Genomic DNA, 22,251 nt, shown 5'->3' with positions numbered 1-22,251 from the left:
GTTTCTGATCAGAGACAGCTGCAGTTGCAAGTGATGCCCCACTGAGCCAGAATCTGTTGTGTAAAATTGTCAGCTCAATCTAACGAGGCGCAGATGTAATTACAAGACTATTCATGGTATGTAGGTGGTTGGCTGATCCCCGAAACCTTAAGATAGCGGTCTGGGGAGCTGCGAGCTCTCACAAGCCGGAAGAGACCATCGTAAGGACCCTTCTTGCACATACATATAATAAAACTCCGTACGGAATACAGAGTACACTCTCCCTTATGGGATAGTGGACGATGGGATGCGATGGGTCTTCTGCGAATGACAGCTGGTTGGTAAAGTTTCTGAGGGCGCCCCACAAAGTGCCTGGATCACCCAGTGGCTCTGGATTGGGTCCGATTGAATTTTTCAAATGCAGCAATGACGCATATTGGGAGCTAATAAGGGCTAGTGAGACGCAAAGAGCCAGCGGGCCGTCTGGACATTCAGGGCTTTTGGAAACAGCTCTCACTGGTCGACAGCGATAACGCATTCACAAGCACAGAATGTACTCCGTAAACATGTGTGAATTAGGACAGTTAGTTGTCTATAGCACGGAGTACTCCGATAACAGTCGAGAATCCCTGGAGACGCCCAGGGATACTGACCAAGCTTCTCGAGTGATCATGCTCCTAGGCAAATGATCTGCTGATGGCTTGGATCCAACAAAGCGGCCCGCCAACCGTTCGCCTGAGTCTCGACCGTTGATTTGCCTCGAGAGAGCCTCGAGCTGAACGACAGGGGGGCGAAAGTTCCCGGGATTGGGCCAGCACGGAGGAAAATGCACAACACCGCCGCTCATCTGATGCCCCGTCGCAGGGGACACTGGCCTTGACGGCAGCTCTGAGAAACGCGCCCAATGGAGAATTCGACTAGCCGAGCGGAGGCTTTCGATCAGTGGAGCTGTTGGACTTGCAGGCAGAGGCAGTCCCTGCTCGAACAGAGTTTGATCTTCAAGCTTTTAGGCTCGTCCGGCGATTGAGCGTCTCTGCATGTGCGTTCGCCGGCGCTATTTGGTAAACTTAGTTAGTACTAACGACAAGAGCCCCGAGACATGATGGGCCTGGAGATTGGCCTGGCGTTACCCGTCCTGATCCTAGATTCCCCGCCAGGGAATTGTGAAGCCGATTGTGCGAATGTTGAGCCTGTGCCACCGCCCTCTCTCTCTCTCTATATATATATATCTCTCTCTCTGCTCTTGCTTCACTCTTCATCAGGCGCTTTGCTCTCCAGTCCAGCCTGCAGAGCAGCTTATTCCGTCGCCATTACGGAGTACTTGGAGCTAGTCAGTCTTGGAGACGGCTGCATATTTCTTCCCGTGTTGGAACCGACTCCTCGCCAACCCGGTCATTCGCAACCCTGATTCCCCAGCAGAGACTCCGTTTTAAGTTCTCAGGTCAACTAGCCTGGTTCTAGGCGCTGCAAGGTGCAAAAAATTGATTTTTCAGACAGGTCCCCTTTTCAAGACACGTCTCACTTTATAAAGCGGCTGTCAGCTCTGGCAGCAGTCACGTCGGAACGTCGTGGGTGCCGTGCAGCGTTGTCGGTAAGTCTTGCTGACCCGCCTGGTGTGTTGAGCGCTGCTGATGGCCGGTGCTTCTCGATCGCAAGTTAACCGGTCAAGATACATATAGTTAACAGGTGACTACTAGTTTGACTAGTTGGTTGGAGGACAGACATCCCCGCCACAATGAATGCCTCGTCGCCTGCTCCCAGCAGGAACCCCCTCACTACCTACTTACGTCTCCTCCGTCAGCACAAGCTGTCTCTCCCCCAAGGCCAACTCGTGTGTGTTTCGGCTTCTCCCAATATCAGTACCGTCGCCGCCCTTCTGAGGCTGGCCTGTGCCGTTGGCCCCTATATCGCTGTTCTTCAGGTCCACGCCGACATTATAGACGATTGGTCCGCCGATGCCGTTCGAAAGCTGACGTCTGTTGCGAAAAAATTCGGCTTTCTGATCTGGGAAGGCGGCCGAATTCTAAACTCAAAACGTCGACCATTCAGCCAGGCCACGTTATCAAGCCATGAAGTGGCGAGAGACATCGCTATGGCCCGGAAACGCTACACTGGGGGAATTGGCGTAGCTACCTGGGCTGGGCTGGTCAGTACATGGGTAATTGGGTCTGAGGAGGAGGGGAAGGGAAGCAGCCAGTTCATACCTACTCTTCGACGCGCCGCGCGCGAGACCATGTCGCGTATGGCTATGTCTGTCCGTACAGAAATCAGTGGAGGCCAGTCACCCGTCGAGTTTGAAACAAATGGCGATGGTAGTCTTCCTGCATACGTGGATCACAATGAACTCAATTCATTTGGAGAAATGGAAACAATCCAGCCACTTCGAAAATCTTCAGTGATTTCTCTTACACGGACAATTACACAGCATGAAGAGCCATCTCAACCGGCGCCTTCAGAGCCAGAATATGACTCTGACTATGACACGCTGAATGATCAAGTGGCGCCTTCACCCAACCTCCCTTCGCCTCCTCTTCTGTCGCGAGGAGTTGTTCTCTGCCTGCCTAATGCCGAGATGGAAACCACACGACAACATAGAGACATCGCAATCGCCTCCGCTAAAGCGAATGATGACTTTGTCCTAGGCTTTGTAACCGAAGATTCTTGGATACATACTCGAGAGAATCAGGCTCTTGCAGATGCTTTGCAGGTATCAGCCCCTGATGAACAAGGAAACGAAGTAGACGAAAGTAACCACTATGAACAAAGTTCCGACGACCTGGAGACTTACGTCGTATTCAGCCCATTGGAAAACGAGCACGTCAGCCATACTATCAATATAACAGATTCACATAGGGTCGCCGAAAACCCCTTATCGCCAACATTTCCTGTATCCCCTCGCCAACATTCGTCTTTTGACATAAAAGCTCAACAGATTTCTGCCTTGCATCATCTCATAGGCCGTGCTTTATCAATCACATCTAATCCTGCACTATTCAGCACCTCTGTCCCGCTAAATAGCCCGGCATCAACTTCAAAATGCGGAAACACAGATATATTATATATACCTGTTGTTACCATGAACGTCTAAACCTGACTAGCGCCTCTCAACTTGTGCGCTATATCGAAGACGTTTTATAGTTATGCTTTTTTTAATGAGCCATGAGACATGACTATGAAACCATCAAATGGTTATCTTTAGCTTTGGATTATTACTTATTCTTTCGGATATGAAAGCATTCTACCCCCTTTGATCGTACTCATACCAAATTTGCCCTCACCAATCTGCCCACCAGTTTTATATATACCCAATTACCATTTTTGATATCAGAAGTTCCTAGAATATTCCCAGTAACACATTTACAGTATGTACTCCGCATTTCTATTCTTATATATACTCTCTATAGTCGGAGGGCATTATGAAAAGTTGCGCATATCTCACCACTTATGCACTTCGAGGAAACCGGAGCGCAATGGGCCTCAAAAACCGTAAAATTTGTCAACCTGTACAGAGACACCAGAAACTAGATCAGAAATGTTTAATAATCCTTTCCTTTTATAAGCCTGTCATGGGTTTAATTTCGCCCAGCCCATACCACACAATGACCGCCAACCCAACCGCAGCAGCAACAGTACTAAATACTAAAGCAACAATTCCTTTTGTTGTAAATCCAGCCGGCAACGGGGGTGGGGGCACATTTTGATTCGACAGATCGAGGAAATTTTTCGTATTTGCCCCCGCGTTGCCTTCGTATGGTGTACCCTGTGCACGACACACCGCATAGTGGGATTCTGGAATGGGAAAACGCTTCTTGGATTCTCGTAGGAGTAACGGGGCTTCTACCATAGTTGCGACCAACCCGCTATCCATGTGCCATTCAATATGACAGTGAAAAAGCCATACTCCAGGGTTATCTGCTTTGAATCGGAGGACGATGTTGCCTTCGGGGTGCACGAGCACTGTATCGCGGCGCATAGGGATTTTCGGAAACTCCATTTTCGCAGAGCTATCGTACGGCCCACTTTTTTCTGGCGATCGGTAAATCACCTGGAATTGGTGACCATGTAAATGGAAAGGGTGCTTTCCTGGGTCATTATTGTTAAGGATAATCTCAACCACCTCTCCAGACTCAAGAACAAAAGGATTTACATGTTCACTGTAAATAGCTGCGTTTTTAACTAAATCTTCAGGGGCAGTTAGAGCTGTATATAGTGTGGGGACCTTTTGATGGACATAAGTAATGTTGTTAAACCAGGCGCTATGAACGTCAGTTGAGAGAAACCATGGGCCCTAGGAATCGCATAGGCCTGCTTACTAGTTGGCACCGTCCCCGAGATTGTCCATTTTGACATCCAACGTTATGGAATGATCAACTTTGTCGAACAACTCAAGGCCATCACTGGGAATCAATTCCATATCATCCAAAAAATCAAACTTGTTAACAAGCGCTGGTTTTGGTAGGTCCTTATTACTGTCATATACCAACCAGCCAGTGACATTGGGGTTTAAACCTGGCGGAACGACATCGAAAAGATCCTGCAAATTCTTTTAGCTGATGCGCTGGATACGGAAAGTGAAATTTACCTTGTCCATACTCCCAACAATCGGGAAATTTCTTGAGGTCTCATTATTCATGGTCACAAGAATGCTGTATCTCTGGGCAGCGGTGATGTGAAGCATGTCGGCTTCTTTTTCCTCTGTCCAGGCTCCATCCACCTCAATGACCCGCATTTTATGTCCTTCAAACCATAAATATTGTGCAGCAAATGCACCCATGTTAACAACTCGGAAAAGATAAGTTTTTCCAGGTTGGACTGATATTTTCAAGTCCTGGGTATCATTCATCAGTGCGGCCTGAGGCACAGGTTCCGCACCGGATGGGTTCGAAAGGCTTATGAAGTCCTTTATTAACCCAGGCATCTGTTCATGATACCAGTCTGAAAGCGTAAGAACATATTCCTTGTCCCACTTTCCCGCGTGAGGTGATTTAGGGTCATCCACGATAAATGGCCCACGAAGACCATCGGGATACTGTCCATGCCCATGCGAATGATACCAGTATGTTCCTGGTTGATCAGTCTATTGGCGTAGGAGTAGGTTAGCCCATTGTGACTCCTATAGTAGACCTTATCCATACCGTAAAATTATAGGTAAAAGAACCGCTAGGAGGAATAAGACATTGGGTTACACCTCCTGCCCCGTCCATCTCAACTGTATCCTTCATAAATAGCCCATGAAAATGCAGCGCAGTGGTTTGATTTCCAAGCTGATTGATCATGTTGATAATGATGCGATCTCCCACGCTAGACCTAATCTCAGGAATAGGCCACTGGCCATTGATGCCGATAGTAGGTCTGTCCAGTGCGCCGTCCGGGTTTTTTGTAACCCAAGTAATATTGAAATCATAGGTAATTGTCTTTGCATTTACAAAAGCTGTCCATGGCGATGCAATGCAGTAACATATCAAAAACAGAGATAGCGAGAGTGCCATCTTGGAGGGGAGTAATTCTTTTCAAGATTGGAGAAGCACATGAGCAAGACAGAAACTTATCAATCAGATAAATGATCGTTCTCAAAACTAGGCTTTTGTAGTCAAGTGGAGCTAAACGTTTATTTTATTTTTTTTTGGTTAAATTAGCATGGAGCCCTTGATAGACCCCGAGGCGGCAGGAAAGATTGCCGTGATTGGAAGCCCGTATGACCCGGACTAGTAATCGGCGTATCCTGGAATGGCACTATATGGACAAGGCTAACTAGTTAGTTATGGAAAGGCGAGTTTGATGCCCGACGCGCGCCAGATTCGGCATCTCCCCGTGCCCATTTCGGGCAAGCCGGAAAATTTGAGACTTCAACCATCGGTGATCCGAGATGGCACGATATTTTAGCTTTCGGAGAGAATCGCCTATGTGCTGGTTTTCCTGCTTTCATCTTGCAACCAAAGTTGAGGCGCATTCGTGTGATCAGATAAAACGGTAGCCCTGGTTTCATTGGCCGGTAGCGAAAATAAGATTTGATCTAAAGACCAGACGAAAGGCGAGCCAGCCACGAAGCGACCGCCCCCTCCAACAAGAACCAAGATATGCATCTGATAACGAATAACTGAACGATTATCACATCAGATAAGATCAGATAGTTCAGAGAGAGCGCTTGCAGAAACGGCCCGATGCCTCGACTCGATCATCCCGTTTTCCTAAAAATTGTTGAGACGGGCGAGTGAGATACTGTGGGGTGTCGTCTAGGCGGGGCCAACTCGTACTTTAAGGCTGTCAAGCATTGAAACAAGAGTGCCGAGCCCCCCAAAAGCAAAGCTTTTTCTTGCCATTCCAACACTTTGATTCAATGCCTTTCATGCTGACTCCTCCTATCGCTTGACTTCTTTGGGCCAATCATGGGTGAAAGGAGCAGGTATGATGCTGCTTGTAGGAGTTGCTTCGGCAAAAAGCTTGAAATCTTGGATGTGCGTACGGAGGACCATTCCCGAAATATATCCATGGTTTTATTGAGACAAACCTTGTCTTTATGAAAGCGCAAGCCATAGGATCATTATACTTTTTCAAGCGAGACGAAGCCTGTGACAATGTTGACTTTAAGTCCCGATCCGACTTAGGCCGCGAGGAAACATGGCTTTACTCCGTACTTTCAACTTATCTGATTGCAATTCCGTGGCCCCACTCTCGGTTATTCACATTTTCGCGAGTATACGGAGTAGATTATATATCTCGTCTACATCTTTTGTGTCTGCAAGTAGCAGCCATCATAATCTCACAAGGCAGTACACAGGCGATACTCCGTCGAGATGGTGAATGTATTCTATGTTCCTGGTTCGTACTTAAAGATGACAGACACTTTTCAAAAGTTAATGTGGGAATTGCAGTTTTCTTTATCGTGTTTCGGGAGACGCTGGAAACAAGTATTGTTGTATCAATTCTGCTCGCCTTCTTGAGAGCGCAACTGGGGCAGAGTGCGGATGCGGCAATATACAAAAGGCTAAGAAACCAGGTACCTATTTTCACGGTCACACTAGAACGCACGCACTGGATTTGCTGACCCGATGTACAGGTATGGCTCGGTACTGGTTTGGGCTTGTTCATTTGTGTTGCAATCGGTTCCGGCCTTATCGGTGCATTCTACTCTCTCGGAAAGGATATCTGGTCAAAGGCCGAGAGTCTGTGGGAGGGTATATTCTCCCTCATAGCCGCGATAATCATCACAATTATGGGCGCCGCTTTACTTCGAGTCTCCAAAATGCAGACGAAATGGAAAGCGAAGCTGGAGAAGGCGCTGAAAAGCAAGGAGAATCCAGGCACCACCTCCACTGCGAAATTCAAAATTTGGTGTGAAAAGTACGCCATGTTCATTCTTCCATTTGTTACCGTCTTAAGGGAAGGCCTCGAGGCCGTTGTGTTCATCGGAGGAATTAGTCTGGGGGCTCCAGCGTCATCTATACCAGTGCCGACAATCACTGGGATTCTTGCCGGCTTTGCTATCGGCTTCTTGATTTATAAGTAAGTTCCCCTCATGCTATAGCGACATTGATCTAACTTTAAAAGGGGAGGAAATATGGTTCCACTCCAAATATTCTTAATTGTATCGACATGCTTTTTATATCTAGTCGCAGCCGGCTTGTTTTCGCGCTCTATTGGGTTCTTTGAACAGCATAAAGTGAGTGCATCTAAGACAACTCATTTAAGACTATTTCTGATTCATTCTTAGTGGAATCTAGTAGTTGGAGGAGAGGCAGCTGAGCAAGGAGCTGGCCCTGGCTCATATGATTATCGACAAAGCGTGTGGCATGTCAACGTAAGTTAACACTAATGTTTTGAAAGCCTCGGCATCTAAGTGTAGGGATATAGTGCTGCAGTCCACAATTCAATGGAGGCGGTGGTTGGGGAGTATTCAACGCGCTTTTTGGGTGGACAAATTCGGCCACCTACGGCACCGTTTTGTCATACAACTTTTACTGGATTGCTGTTATAGTTGGATTCTTGGCATTAATGTACCGTGAGAAAAAAGGCCACTGGCCACTGCAAAAGCCAAAAGCCGAACCCATTATACCCTTGATGGACATTGAGGAAGCGGGCGAGACAACAGAAGTGAGCAGGCATAGTGTACAGGGAAAACAAGAAGCATAGAGTTTGTTCATCCCTGAATTGTCTTGGTCACTGGATATAATAATCCAGAAAAACAGGTGGGTACTCCGTACTCCGTATCCCTTCTTCAGTTGACCATTTTTTGATGCCAACTACGGAGTGCTCCATATAGTTCCATATTTAAGTTAGCATCAGCGATGACATAAAAATAAAAGTAGTAAGGTTAAGGTAACTGACCAGGTAGTTATTATACTTCTCAATCATTTGGCGAGGTGGCGGCCAAAACGGGCTAGTTCTGGAGCCGCTTTCAGCCTTCAAGTGATAATTTCGATGGATGGGTTGGTCTCCATTGGGTGTGACGCCAGTCCAAGTATCCCGCTTTCACCGTGACCATCGACATCAGATATTGCCTGCATATGTTTCTCCGATTTGAAAGCTTTTGGCACTTCTATGAGGAATATCCTGATCAAGGTTTTGATACTTTTCTTGAGTGGTGCATTGACGTTGTGGGTGCAAAAGATGAAAGCGCAAAAGGTCATTTCCAGCATGCGGGTCTCATAGTTGAAGAGGCATGAGCAAAGTTTGTACCTAAAGTTATAGTACCGTTATGTACTCACCTGTCTATATCAAAGTTCTATTGTTTTCAGGCAATGATCTGCTATAGCTTTATCGCTGTTGCGCGATTACGTAATCTACACGTGGGGCCTCAATTCTCCCACAAGGGACAGAGAGTTCTCTCTCTCTCGCTCTCTCTCTCTCTCTCTCTCTCTGTCTCTGTCTGTCTGTGATTCAGAATCTTCGAGGGGTATACCTTTTTATCTCTCTCATATAATACTGCATTTACAAGCTATATCAGCAACTCTTCTTGCACCTGGGACAGAATGAGTCAGGCTACTCCAGTGCGGATAATCCTTGGATATCGTGAACAACCTTTTCAAAAACCTACAGCAATCATCAATGCTTTCTTTACATGGCAAGGTATTCAGCCTCTAGAAGATTACTATACACATATATGCTGTGATCCTCGCTCTTCTCGGCTATATCTTGTTCTTGATATCCATTGCAAAACGCATCCAAATGTTGATCTTAACAAGTTAAACCTCAAAGTCTTCAAAGTCGTAGGAATTGACTCATTGTGCGTTACTTCTTCTATGACCTAACTAAGCTAACTATATTCAGTACATTTAAGGATCTCGGAGAGGTAGCTCGCAAGCAGGTTCACCAGCGATCTGCTTCCCTGAATTGGGGAGAAGGCAACCGCTCTAGTCAGAGGAATTAGTTGGTGTTGTTCCAGCACAGGGAGGACAGGATCCCGCTATATTCATGTCTTGCATATCAAGAACCAACAGAAGATCTCTCAGAAACCCAGAGGGAGGTACACATGGGTCATTTGCATCACTTCTTTCGGGTGTACAAAAGATAATGTGGTCTCGATTCATGTGTTTGGGAGTACGCGTACAAGCTTCGTATGGCTTGCAAGCCCATTCACACATTGTGTGAGAGTGAAGGAAGTCGGTCAAACTTGAATCGCAGAGAGAACCTTCACACAAAGTGGATTGTGATGTGAGTAGTCTTGAGACAGAAGGCGGCTCGAAGGGGAGACAATCTGTATTTATAGAATTAATGGTTTGCTCTACATCTCTAAACACCATTCAAAAAGACAACGTACTTCGTTCTTGGTTACAATAGTTGCGGGCTAAAGGGGCAGCACGATCGATAGAATAATTAAGAGATTGAGCACCTGGAACATGAAGGCTTCTGCAGGTCTGTTTTGATTCAATTTGTGATGGTATGATACTGCTTCTTCGATGAGGGGCAACGGAAGTGGATATTGCCTGTATGGTAAGACTTGTGGAGATCAGAATCTTGTGTTCCAGATATATAGATATTTTCTGTTGAACAAAGAGTATGAATGATACTTTACCAGCAGGCAAATGTCTATTCTTGTCTGTTCAGAAGTATCTCCTGACAGGCTTTTAAGAGATCTGAGAGTCGCAACACGAGAAAATTTCTAGCGTGCAGTCACAGGCAATTTACAGAGATTACAGCAATCACACCTGACCAAAATTCATGAGCAGCTGATTGGAGAATGGTGGTGGGAACCACTGCAGCTGCAGGTGCTAAGGTTCTCATAATAACTTCTGGATCGATCGGGCCATGCCTTTTTTTATTGAACAGTTACTTCCAACAAAAACGCTGCGCCCACGGGAGGCGGGGAATTGGTTGTTCCTACCCAGACAGAAGGAAGCAAGAACCCTGGAAATAACAGGAGGTTCTGACTACTGATAAGCTTGAAGATCTCCCTGAATCCTTGCACTCGACAAAGGTCGTCGCAAAGAATTTCTTGAATGGTTCGAAAAGCAAGTTTTGGGCTGTTGAAAGAGGGCGTTTATTTCCGCAATGATACTAAGCTCCATCACCACATTCGGAAGCTCCTAGTCGGTGGAGGTATTGACGATAAAATGAATAGGCATACATATCTGCAGACTGACGGAATGGGGTGGTGGTAGAAAATTTAGTCCGCAAATCCTGTTGGGTCCTTTTATACTTCGTAAAACGTCCCCTCCTTGACCATCAATCCGCGGGGGCGTCTCCGGCTCGGAGGAACTACTCTCCGCAACTACAGAATATGCTGATTAAGCATCTTACGAACCTTAAATACAGCGCCAAGCGCCGTGCCAGATTAGCGCTTCCAATCAGCCAAAGAAGCAAAACACATTCCTCTCTCCCTAAAGTCGGTGTGTCGTTGGGCACGAGTTATGTCACCAGATCATCAGCACCAGGATGGTCGATATTCTCCATTTCCACTTCTTTGCGCAACATGGCACTAAACTCCAGCCCGACAGTCAAGGTTGGTGAAACGGCACCTGAATCCTTCCAAGTCCCGATCCCATCGTATGATGGCTCATGTATGATAATTGCCTCAGATGGGGACATCATACTGAATTGCACTGCCATTTGTGCTGGAGATCAATCAAAACGTTCCACGTGCCGGTTCCGAATAACCAGTGCATCTCTAATACACTCCAGTACGTATTTTGGCGTCTTGTTGGATCCTACAAAGTTCCAAGAAGGGCGGCGGTTTCTAAAAACCCTTGAGGGATTGCGGGTGAAATATGGCTCTCTGGAAGCAGCTATTGGCGAAGCATGCATTGATGAGCTACCTCAATTCACGCTAGAATTACCGCCTCTGCCTTCTAAATTCAACCAGCCCTCCCTCCTCAGTACATTCTTCCAGCTTCTAGTCTACATTAGTTGGGATAGCACTCAAACACGAGAATTTTGTAAAATCATTGCAAATAAATCGATCACGTTTGTGGCGTGCTTAGCTGTTCTAGCAGACAGATATGGAACTCTCCATATCCTAAAGAAAGCAATTGACGTTGGCCAGAGAAACAGCGAATTGGTAAATCCGGACTACCGTACACCTCAAAAGCACAAATTAGGGCAGCGTTTACGCACCCTTCAAACTGATGATGAGGAGCGTATTCGTGAAGCCATTTTTCTTGCATATTCTCTTCAAGATCAAAAGGCATTTGGGTTTCTGACCCATAGGCTGGTTGTTACTGGTTCACGGAAATGGCGACAGGTGTACCACGGACAAAATACCATTTCAGCTTTGCCAATCTGGTGGCACCTCCCTGGTGGTGTTGAGGGTATGTTTTTTGAGCCTTTTTCTAGTGCTCTGTATTGGTGCTTATGTTTCTATAGAAGAGCTACAATTCCGCAATCAATGTATCCTTGGTACAATAAGTGACTATCAATCGTATCTACTATGTTCTTATGGCGCTTCTCGAAGTTTTTGTGGAAATGCAGCGTATTTGCCGTTGCCGTCAAAGCGAGAACTACAATGTCGCCGTGTTTATGAAAACTCTCGAGCCTGTGATTCCTTTCACTTGGGAGAAATGATCCATTTCTTTACCACCCGCACACATACCCTGGAACTACAATCGACTTTAACATATGGCGACCTGGACTTTTACGGCGACAAGGATTCCGGGCAACAAGGCAACGCCTTTATTGAAGAACAGTCAACGCCTTCAAAGCAGCCAGTGCTAACAAACATAACTACAGTAATAGCTTCTCTACGACAATGCCCCGAGTATCAGATTGATTCTAATCATATTGGATGTGGAATCAGACGACGTCTTATCGCGGTGCTAGATCGAATCGAGGGCTTTACAAAAGGCTGTGAAGCCGTCGGAATATGCCTAGACCATCACTTACTAGCACAACATGTGTCTTGGACAAGTAGTACTTTGCGAACACCCCAGCCTGGTGAAGATGAATGTGATTGCCATTGTAGTATGGCTAAGGCCCTTGCTGCCCGGGCCTTTTTTACCGCAACACACCGGGTTTGGCAATAATTTTTTTATTACCAAGCTATATACGGTTCTAAAGGGACACTTTCCTTTTTTGAGTCTTGGTTTGATGCCATAAAGTATGACACTAGGTTTCAACAGACAAGCTGAAAATATGGCTGTATGTGTGTTTGAGGTTAATAATAGAGCCAGATAAATTCAAACGGCCAGCCATTTACTCAATGATATAGCCTTCTGCGATACATTTTATGTCTTTAGAAAAATTAACTCCCTCACCCTCCATTTCCATCAAAGAAACATTAAGGACATCAACATCCACGAAAGGCGCATCTTTGCTGAAGCGAACACTCATTGGGAAGAATTCATTCTCATCGCCACCGGGGTTGGTAGACTCGAATTCGAAACTGCCGGAGTTGTTCGACTCGTCTATATTTCCAATATTCCAGTCTATACTATCCCCAGACACCTCGTATACTGCATCAAAACTAGAGATATTGGGCTCGGCTGTTTGAAATGGAATTGTGACGACAACGTCTCGTAGGCTCTCAGATCCTGTAAGTTCGTATTCAATTGTCATCGTTGTAGAATCCGACCCTTTGTTGATCCAAACAGTGAAAGTAATAGGTAGTAAATCAGTATCATCATTACTGGCGACACGCCATCGTAAAACGCCAATAGAGTTGTTCGCTGGAAAACGTTTTGATGTATCTTTAAGCTGGATAGATTTTGTGCTAGCAAAGAGGGCTTTGTCCACATTAGGATGAGTGCGGAACTGTGCCCCGTGGCTTGGGTTGGCTTTGAGATCGAGTTTCAACTTGGTGAATGATGGGTCAGAAATTCGTAGCTGCAAGTCTCCTTTTACTTCGAAAGATTTCATGGCACCATCTCGAGATAATTTTGCAGATACAGTTTCAGCCACGGTAATATGTACTGGCTCGCGATCGGCAGAAAGAGATAGTCTAGATGGAGGAGCATCCAAAGCAGCAGCAGACGTAGGTGTAGCTGAAATAAGGGGCGTCGCTTCTGCTTCAGGGCCCAAATCACCGCGGACTTTTTCGTAGATATCAGTGGTCTTAGACTTTTTACCAAGTTGCATTCCTTTGCTCCTGGAGGGAAGAGGCCTGCTTAATTAGTGATTTTTAACCTAGAGTTATGATAGATGTCGAACTTACTTGGCAAATGTTTTCTTTTTCTCTGCTTCGTAGCTGTCAATGGTGTCTGGGATTGAGGGTCGTGCAGGTTGGTTGTAGACTGGGTATGAAGGGGGTCGCACTGCTGCTCCTTTACTCCAACGTGCGGCCTCCCTGCGTTGCATCTCGAGCTGTTTTGCTTTTCTCTTTCGCTCTTCGCTCGCCTCGAGCTCTTTATTCTAGGTTTCAAATTAGGGCGAGCCTTTCGGAAAAAGATCCATCCAATACATACTCTCTCTATAATCTCAGATATGCGCTCGTCATGGCTTTCCATTTCGAGGAATGTTTTAATTTGGGACAAGGTAAGGTTCTCACGGTATCCCAGTGTAACGATTTCGTCGAAGGCGGAAAGGAGTTCAAAGGCATTGCGCAAAATCTCAAGTTCGTCAAGACTCTTGCAGATATTGGTAACCACTTGAGCGAACAAATGTAGGCTGTCAATATCCTGGAGGATGTTTGATTGCTTGTTCGTTATCAAAACAATGTAGAGTTCGTCCAAGGGTTGGTACACGAATCTGACATTATCTTGCTCGACGGTAGTATGCTGGGTCCCGGAATCAGCAAGTTTGGGGAACGACGCCAGTAAGGCTTCAATCCGGGACCTTGGAATTTCGCGAAATTGCCGTGAAAGCACGGCTTTCCCGCCGCGGGTACATATCGAGGCTGCCAGGACGACCTGTATGGGTTAGCTAAACAAACCATTGAGCGAGTGACCAATATTATCCCAATGGACTTACCATGGTCAATGTTAAGGCTTGCAGTAATAGGCGGTTGCCCGATTTCAAATCCTCAGAGGAAGGGTGGTACCGTAGAGATTAGCCTGGGAGTCGCTCGTGGGCGAAGTTGCATGTTGTCTTGATTCGGCCAGTGTTGGTCCGTGCGCAATTTCTGTCCGTGACTAATACACTTCGCTTGTTGGGGCGACCTTCACTTTCTTTCTAGCCCTTCGATTGATCTGCCTGCATCTTCCAAATCCGTATCCTATCTGCTGGGATATTGATTATATTCGTGTTACTACTATCTACTCGACAAGTCATTTCTCCGTCGCTTGAGTATCACCCGTATTACTTTCAAGACTCCTAACTCCAAAATGGGCAACTAAGTTCAGCATCCCTCCTACCAGAAGATTTACAAAGGACACTATGGAGCCTTATCGGTTTGATGATACTATGGAGGTGACCTCGGATCCCCACGGTTTTCCGGCCGATGACATCGAAATCGACCTCGATGCTTATCCAGAAAGCGAGGATGAGGTCGACAATGATGTCGTTGTTGACGATGCTTCAGCAACGGTATCTGATCGTCGGGAGATGTCCCAAGATCCATATGACGGCTTGAAGGATGCCGATATGGCTGATGACGACTACTCAGCAGTTAACATGCTTGATCTGGAAGCTGCATCGTACCAAAATGACCATGATCATCACGAAACCGGCTGCAATGTAGCTCCTCTCACCGAAGATCCCTACGAAAACGATATGGATGATGACTACGAAGAAGATATCGATGCTCCTATCCCCGATAGTCACAGTCAAGTTAATATTGAAAATGAACAAGCAAATGATAAAGAAGAAGGACTTGAAAATGTCGTGACGGAACCAACATCGCCCCAAAACAAAGCTGAACCTAACCAGAATTCCGATATAGAAAGAGCCCAAGCCCATATACAGACGGCCGCCACGGAGTCGGACAATCTTATTTGTTCGCAGGAACATGATTCGGATCCATTGCCCGCCGTAGTTGGGGACATTAATGATGGAACAGTGAAAACGGCCGAGATGCACCCTGCTAAACATGCCATAAATGAAATTTCCCCAAATAAAAAGCCCCCTTCGCACACGGAGCCCGAACTCCAGGCCTTGGCCGAAGGAGAGGGTGCCAACTCTGGAGAGATTAATCTAGAATCAAATCACGATTCAACTGTTCCATCTCAGGATACTTATTATGAAAATTCGGAAGGGCCTACAGCTGCTGAAACGACGACGGAGGGTGACCTTGAAGCGGTTGGTAAAGACGTAGAGCCTGGGACGGCGAGTGAAAACGCAGACAATGACAATTTCAATGAAAATAAAACCGCGGTCGAAGGTGAAAGGACGGAAAGTACTGATTTTACAGGCTACCAACAGCTACATAAAGTGACGGTATTGTACCAGGAAAATGAGATATCATTGTTTCCGCCAAATGAAGATGATTCGTCGGATATGTACTTTTTGGAAGACGAAGGTTTGGCCCATGAACCCCTATATCTGCTTTTCCAAGCTTTTCGTAGGGTTCTTGGAACCCATGTAACCATGAAAGACGAACTCGTGGTATTCATTGAACCATTATATTTACAGCTAAGTGAGGTACGCATTTTTCTCTTCTTGAATTAGAATTCTCTATTAATCGTTTTCAGATTGCGGTTCGAGAATCAAACACCAGCCTACATCAAATTGTACAGCTTTATCTTGACCTTTCTCGTAACGACGGTATTGAAGAACCTGACCCATTGTACATCAACCTAAGCTTTAAATCTACCTGGGAGGCAGATTTGACTGCTCTTCGAAATGCAGCTGAAAGTGGCCAAGGTTTAGCAAGCCTCGGACAATGGGACGCGCAAGATCAAACCGAAAGCACATGTACTGAGAATCAGAGCCGAAGCGGCCTTTCGAACCCCCCTGAAGGGGAGCGTACACTTGAAGCTGCTGATACTGCCGATGGTTTGATTTCAGATAATTTTCAACCCGAAACTAACCCAGCGGGGACTTCTGTCTTATCAGATGAACAAAAAGATATGAATCAAAACTCAGCTAGTCAACCACTAGGCGAACCAGAAGCTTCACAGGGGAATGAAGAGTTCCTGAATGATTCAAGCACAATCTTGAATGAGACGCAATCTGAAGCCAGTGGCAGTTATGAGGACGGCAGTCAGAGCCTAAAAGGTAATTTTGTATCACTTTTTTGTTCCATCCACTTTCTGATGTACTCAGCAGATTCCTTTGCACAAGAGGAACTTACAGCTGTCATCAATACTCAGAATTATTCTGAAGACACACATGACACGCCAAAAGAGACATCTGTCGCGACCTCCGGTATAAATATTAGTGAAGTTAACAACGACTTTGAAGATGGCGAAGTTGTGACAGAGGGTAACATCCACGAAACGACCTCCGGTATAAATATTAGTGAAGTTAACAACGACTTTGAAGATGGCGAAATTGTGACAGAGGGTAACATCCACGAAACGAAGCCAATAGAAGATAACCAACATTTACCTCCCATTCAAAAACCTAACCCTAAATCTCCCATATCACCTACAAGTGGTTCATTTGACAAAGTATCTGGCGAGGGTGCAACGAGCGGCACGTGGGAAGTAGCTGGTAATGACGGGCTGAATCTAGAAGATGTTGGGAAAGCTCCCGAAATGGAAAATGGGGATGAAACACCAGACTTAAATATTGAGGCAGCGGAACCTATTTTGAAGGGCCATAGCGAATCCCTCGTTGAACAACAGAGAGATACCCAGGGGGCACTTTACAAACAGGAACCCACTACACCAGGGCCGAATATTGATGTTTTCGACATTGACATCGACCTTTTTAAAAGCCCCACGACCGAAACGGGCGATGGTGTCCTTCCTGAAGACAACAAAAGCTCACGCCTTGGTGAAATAATAGCTGGGTCTATCATGTATGACCAAACACAAAAGCTTCCCAGTTCCGGCCCAACGAATGACCACATAGAGTGGGATTTCGTTGATCCTGACGTTTCCGGGCAGGATAATCAGCCTTTGCTGGAGGATGATAACTCGAAAACAGTCAAGCGACCTCGGGACGACGATATGGTTGTTGCTCCAGAGTCTTCCGGTCCGGATTCAAAGCGACAACGTTCCGAATAAACCCCCTTCACCTAAATTCCTTAGAATTCACATTTTTGCCCTGCTACTAACACTAATATCCTACCAGCTAGCTATCTTGTTGACTGGCCGTATAAAAAACCAGTGGAATTTCGGTGAGTTCATAAGCAAATTCGTTGTTTTTTTAACTTTAAAACAGGGCGTTACTACTTCATACTTTATCGTTTGCCCTAATTGGTGAATGCTCCTGGGTCAATGACTATTTGTTATCTACTCCGTACCTAGCCACGGTACGATGCCTTTTATGGATACACCCCACTGGAGCCAATTATTCACCTTTTAGACAAAAAGTTGCATATATGCACGCAGTATTGCTTGAAATGAAAAAGAATTTCCTCTGGAGGTATCAGCGTCTGGCCTGGACGGCCCAGAAGGCCACCTATGTGCCACTTCTCATAAAGGTTCTCAGTTTTTCAACACATGTTCTCCTCTGGCCTTTGGAAGCTCGGGCGTTCTGATGGAAAATGGTGCTATTGTGGATTGAGCCTGTTATTTCATGGCCACAAATTTCTATTTTATCGAGCAGCTGAATTGGAGTTATTACGCTGGCAAACGGCAATTTAAAGGGTGAATACCATAATGCGTTGCCCGTGCTAATTCATTTGCGAAGTTCTTTACGTTTTGCATTATACACCCCACGTCCTCATGTATTATCGGTTTGTTGCCATTGCAGCATGTTGCATTTAAATCCCATCCTTGTCTTTGTGCGTTAGGGTACATTTGAACCTGATATGAGGATATCTGGGTTGAGCATTCATATTTTGTTTTCAAACTCTTTATCGCGTGACTAGCCTTTGTATTATACAAGTCCTTCGCTCGAGTAGATAGTATAGAATAAGAAGCAATTCAAAATTGAGCTCGAATAGCTCATATATTCCATTACGGACATTTTTATCGCTCTTTCCGTGCGTCCCAGAGCTCCTCTGCATTCTGCTGGAATAGTTTTTTTGTTAGAATCCCATCTCCTCCACACCAATCCAAACACATTTTGACAAATGGAGAAATATCAAGCCCTTCAAACCTCGTATGAGGCCAGTCGGTCGCAAAAACTAACCTATCTGGGGCTATGCGCATCAGCTCCTTAGCAATAATACCTAGAAATTGAAAGTGCGGGTCGGTGCTAAGTCGATATGGTGCGGATATTTTCACATACGTATTTCCTCCGTTAAGGAGAGATACGAGGTCGGTAAACCCTGAGAGCGAGTATGGGTCAAAAGCAGTAGTTTCTGCGCCTTGAGGTAGAGCCGGACTTGAGAAGTGATCGAGACAGACTCGAACACCCAAGTTAGGAACAACATCCAACAGCGCCTTAACACTACTCAACGAGATATATAGCTGTAGAACCCAATTGAAGGGTCGAATAATATCCGCATGTTGGCGGACGCAGGCGGCTAGCTCCTCCGGGCTGATTTGCCTACCAGTGGATTGGAGATTCAACCGTACTCCGCGAACCCCGAGCTGATGCCATTCAAATAAGATTTCCTGTTGAATGTTTTGAGGATCAATTGTGACGACCGCCCGACCGTGTTGAGAACCCAGCTCACGCAGCCCATCAAGCAAGCAAGAATTGTCGAACCCATATATCGATGGTTGAACCAGGACAATATTTGAAATACCAAACGAGGATTCAAATTCAATAGCCTCAGCCAGTGTGTGAGTGCTAGGTGTGTATTGGGCGTCTTGAGACAGCGGGTATTTAATGGGATCAACAATATGCATGTGGCTGTCCCACGAATTGAGTGGGAGGCTTCCTTGGTCTCCCATTGTATCAAACGATGAATTAGTAGTGATTGGGGGCCAATAAATGTGTGATGTCGACCGAAATCCGTAGTTGCGGTTTTTGAATTGAAAGAAGTGAGACGATATGGAGAGACCCCGCCCAGAAGAGCATCAGGTGATAAGGCAGAGCGTCTTCAGGATTCTTCAGCCCACGAAAATCGCATCAGCACTGGTAGCTAGTGGGTGTCTCAAACAATCCAATTGTAAATTAATACTTACGAGTTTTATACGCATATAAGCGACATTGTATGTACATACATACATACATACATACATAATCCATATATCCTACGTGCATATATACAGAACACAAGAAAAACACCCAAGTACAATGCAACTGATGGATAGGTAAGGAGTACAACCTCCAAAAATAAAGGTTTTGACATATAACTCAACGATGTTAAAATGTTTGTTCCGGCTTGCTACCTGTAGTTGCCCATCCATTATCAAACCCACTAGTTCCCACATTTGTCGGGATAGGTTCTACGTAGGAGAACGCCTCGAAGAGCTCAGGCGCTATATCATACATATGATCCTGAGAGAGCTCTGCCGGGTTTAGTAATGTAGGGTCCCCAGTAAAGGCCGCATTGGAGTCTTCTGTCAACGGGGGAGGTGTAATGCTGAACGCCCCATGGGGAGGAACTGTGTAGGTCAAAGGCGACTGAAGTGTATGCTGTTGCTGCTCTGAGTCTAACTGGTGGGTATCTTGGGGCGATTGATGCGATAACCGGGAGTTCGCGCGGTTCGCATCCGGGTTCAGAGGATCCAAAATATTGATGTTCAGTTTTTGTAGCTCTTTCTCAACAAGACCAAGAGCAGTATGAATAACTAGAAACCGAGTAAGTACCATACTAATCTATGTCCTCTCTTTCTGCTCATGAAGAATGGAATGTACCTGGATTTGCAGATCTTACACGCTCTAGAGCAACTATGCAATACCGAAGTTTCTCCAAGGTCGAGGCGGAAGCGTATTTGAGCGCTTGAATCTCCAATAAAAATATCGAGGCTGCCGTGTAAAGGCTGTACGCAAGGGATAGTACGACATGAGAATCACCAAAAGTTCGTCGGTAAAGATCGTAAAGAGAGATGATCGATGTAGCGGAAGAAAGGCATTGAACTAAGTGATTAGCATTGTCTGCTGCATTTTTCGAGCCTCGTTTAGGTTTTGAGCATAAAATTGGTCGATGGAGAAGGATATTGGTGATGTGGTATATACAACTGCAAGCGAAGGTGAGCAAAGCACAGATTTCGTCAATATTGAGATATGAACTTACTTTAGCGTGACGATATGACTTGGAGGGCAGTAGGCAGGTAGATCATTAACGATGAGCTTCAGGAACGGCGGCAGCTCATTCCACCATGTTTCCAGTTTGTGCCCTTGTTCATGTACACATTGAAGTATCTCAGCCTCGGTGCTTTGGCGGACGGGGTTGTAAATATGTATGAGAATCTGATTCAAAATTTCAGATAGGGAGCACATCCTCATAAAGCAGGATGTGGAATGAGCTTGGGTTGGGGGATAGTGAGTGCCTTCCGGAAAAACAACTCCATGCGGCGTCCATATTTCGATTTCAGTCGTGTCGTCCACTATGTTGGCCGATTTGGTTAATATTGTCGCTCGCTCAGTCGAAAGTTCACGGAAGGGATCTACTTACATAACATCTGAGGTGGGCTAACTGGAGTATCTTGGATTATTGGGGATCGGCCGAAATACAGGGAAACTAGTTTATCCCAAAAATAACAGCTCCAGAACAGCCGGTTCCGAATTTCCACATCCTCGTCTGAAAATTGAACGGAGCCCGAGTATTTTCGACTATCAATTGTTATTCCCAAATCTTCTACCAATCGAAATGCCATGCCGGAATAAAGCCACGCCTGGGTTCTGTTTCCACGACCACACTCTTGCGCACTCAATAGCAGCAGGGATTGTACGATTGGTATTCGTCCATCTCCTTGTTTAAGACTATCGTAAAGGCCGTCGACTGCTCTGTTGAAGAACTGAGTGCCTCCGTCATACGGATCAAGAAGGCGGCTGATTTTAGGCTCGCTTTTGCACCATCGGAGAGAGTGGGAGAGAATGGCATTTAAAAGAACCTCTGAGTAATACGGTCCGTTCATCTTCATGTCACCTAGCAGGAGAGGATAGTATTAGTCCTGTCCTTTAGTAAAGGTATCTAGCAGAGGTGTCACATACGGGTAAACGCTGGTCTGTAGACGAAATTAAAAAGCGGGTGTATCCAGCACCAATGCGAGTCAAGGAGATAATGAAAAGGTTCCTGAGGAATAAATTAGAGATGGATCCAAACCGCGCGTGAAAAGCCATGGGAATCGCACAGGAATGGTGGCGAGCTGTTCAAAAGCGCGCTCTCTCCAAGCGTTGTTTATCAGTCTCTCTTTTCGGCCATCCAACCCCTGATGCGCCTGGGTAGGGCCTAGATTTTCCCTCGGAGCACCGCTCGGTAGTTGGAATAAGCTTGTAGGCCCATGAAAAGATATCCGCCCATCGTCCTCCATTTTCAAGCCTTCGATGTCCTGCGACAAATCCAAAGGGTCCGTTTCGTCCTTTGTCTCGCTGGCATGCCGAGTAAGCCTTTCCAAAGGCACTTTCGTTTCGACATCCTCTGTTTTCAGTTTCTGCTTACTCCCGTTGCGCTCCCGGGGCTCATTTCGGAGTTTTGCCAGCTCTCTCTCCAAATCTACAATCCGCGCCTCCAGGGACTTGGTATACGACAGAGTCGGTGTTCTACCCGCATCCGCAATGTTAACTCACGGATAGCATTCCATCGTCAACTGAACTTACAAACTGTAGATGCAAGGTTCCCCGCGGGCAGAACATCGGGAACACGAGGGGCTGGCTCCATTGCATTTGACCTAGATACCAGCGACAGACGGTCAGCAGAATTCGATACGTATGTGCGCCCCTGTTTATCGGTTCCCAACCTTTCGCTTCCGACATGCTTCACACGAGAAAGCGCTTTTCCTGGGCACCCCAGGCTTC

The 22,251-nt window shown here is 46.0% G+C and overlaps 9 protein-coding genes across 9 annotated transcripts; 5 read left to right on the top strand and 4 right to left on the bottom strand.

Moving 5' to 3' along the window:
- Positions 1–1,714: 1,714 nt before the first annotated feature.
- On the top strand, positions 1,715–3,067 carry LOZ57_005971 (uncharacterized protein; the record flags this gene model as incomplete). The annotated part of the gene is made up of 1 exon (XM_049254996.1): positions 1,715–3,067. The coding sequence occupies one exon, from the start codon at positions 1,715–1,717 to the stop codon at positions 3,065–3,067; it is 1,353 nt and encodes a 450-aa protein (XP_049106003.1).
- A 465-nt stretch (positions 3,068–3,532) lies between these two features.
- On the bottom strand, positions 3,533–5,468 carry LOZ57_005970 (uncharacterized protein; the record flags this gene model as incomplete). The annotated part of the gene is made up of 4 exons (XM_049254995.1): positions 3,533–4,235; positions 4,293–4,513; positions 4,562–5,056; positions 5,115–5,468. The coding sequence occupies 4 exons, from the start codon at positions 5,466–5,468 to the stop codon at positions 3,533–3,535; spliced, it is 1,773 nt and encodes a 590-aa protein (XP_049106002.1).
- Positions 5,469–6,773: 1,305 nt separating this feature from the next.
- On the top strand, positions 6,774–8,109 carry FTR1 (high-affinity iron permease; the record flags this gene model as incomplete). Its single annotated transcript, XM_049254994.1, has 6 exons — positions 6,774–6,798; positions 6,852–6,976; positions 7,037–7,482; positions 7,528–7,639; positions 7,691–7,777; positions 7,831–8,109. The coding sequence occupies 6 exons, from the start codon at positions 6,774–6,776 to the stop codon at positions 8,107–8,109; spliced, it is 1,074 nt and encodes a 357-aa protein (XP_049106001.1).
- Positions 8,110–8,948: 839 nt separating this feature from the next.
- On the top strand, positions 8,949–9,346 carry LOZ57_005968 (uncharacterized protein; the record flags this gene model as incomplete). Its single annotated transcript, XM_049254993.1, has 2 exons — positions 8,949–9,202; positions 9,247–9,346. 2 exons carry the CDS (start codon positions 8,949–8,951, stop codon positions 9,344–9,346), a joined length of 354 nt encoding a protein of 117 aa, XP_049106000.1.
- Positions 9,347–10,888: 1,542 nt separating this feature from the next.
- LOZ57_005967 (uncharacterized protein) lies at positions 10,889–12,434 on the top strand (the record flags this gene model as incomplete). The annotated part of the gene is made up of 2 exons (XM_049254992.1): positions 10,889–11,723; positions 11,779–12,434. 2 exons carry the CDS (start codon positions 10,889–10,891, stop codon positions 12,432–12,434), a joined length of 1,491 nt encoding a protein of 496 aa, XP_049105999.1.
- Positions 12,435–12,603: 169 nt separating this feature from the next.
- RET2 (coatomer subunit delta) lies at positions 12,604–14,319 on the bottom strand (the record flags this gene model as incomplete). Its single annotated transcript, XM_049254991.1, has 4 exons — positions 12,604–13,510; positions 13,562–13,758; positions 13,812–14,255; positions 14,317–14,319. The coding sequence occupies 4 exons, from the start codon at positions 14,317–14,319 to the stop codon at positions 12,604–12,606; spliced, it is 1,551 nt and encodes a 516-aa protein (XP_049105998.1).
- Positions 14,320–14,721: 402 nt separating this feature from the next.
- Positions 14,722–17,456, top strand: LOZ57_005965 (uncharacterized protein; the record flags this gene model as incomplete). Its single annotated transcript, XM_049254990.1, has 3 exons — positions 14,722–15,924; positions 15,975–16,500; positions 16,552–17,456. 3 exons carry the CDS (start codon positions 14,722–14,724, stop codon positions 17,454–17,456), a joined length of 2,634 nt encoding a protein of 877 aa, XP_049105997.1.
- Positions 17,457–18,365: 909 nt separating this feature from the next.
- LOZ57_005964 (uncharacterized protein) lies at positions 18,366–19,238 on the bottom strand (the record flags this gene model as incomplete). Its single annotated transcript, XM_049254989.1, has 1 exon — positions 18,366–19,238. The coding sequence occupies one exon, from the start codon at positions 19,236–19,238 to the stop codon at positions 18,366–18,368; it is 873 nt and encodes a 290-aa protein (XP_049105996.1).
- Positions 19,239–19,653: 415 nt separating this feature from the next.
- Positions 19,654–22,089, bottom strand: LOZ57_005963 (uncharacterized protein; the record flags this gene model as incomplete). The annotated part of the gene is made up of 7 exons (XM_049254988.1): positions 19,654–20,081; positions 20,149–20,471; positions 20,528–20,840; positions 20,909–21,382; positions 21,448–21,529; positions 21,588–21,971; positions 22,024–22,089. 7 exons carry the CDS (start codon positions 22,087–22,089, stop codon positions 19,654–19,656), a joined length of 2,070 nt encoding a protein of 689 aa, XP_049105995.1.
- Between the last annotated feature and the right edge of the window lie 162 nt (positions 22,090–22,251).

The sequence above is a fragment of the Ophidiomyces ophidiicola genome, assembly GCF_022830035.1.
Source record: "Ophidiomyces ophidiicola strain CBS 122913 chromosome Unknown scaffold_34, whole genome shotgun sequence".
Taxonomy (NCBI): domain Eukaryota; kingdom Fungi; phylum Ascomycota; class Eurotiomycetes; order Onygenales; family Onygenaceae; genus Ophidiomyces; species Ophidiomyces ophidiicola.
Note: the sequence above shows the minus strand (reverse complement) of the source record. Positions and strands in the feature narration are given on the sequence as shown.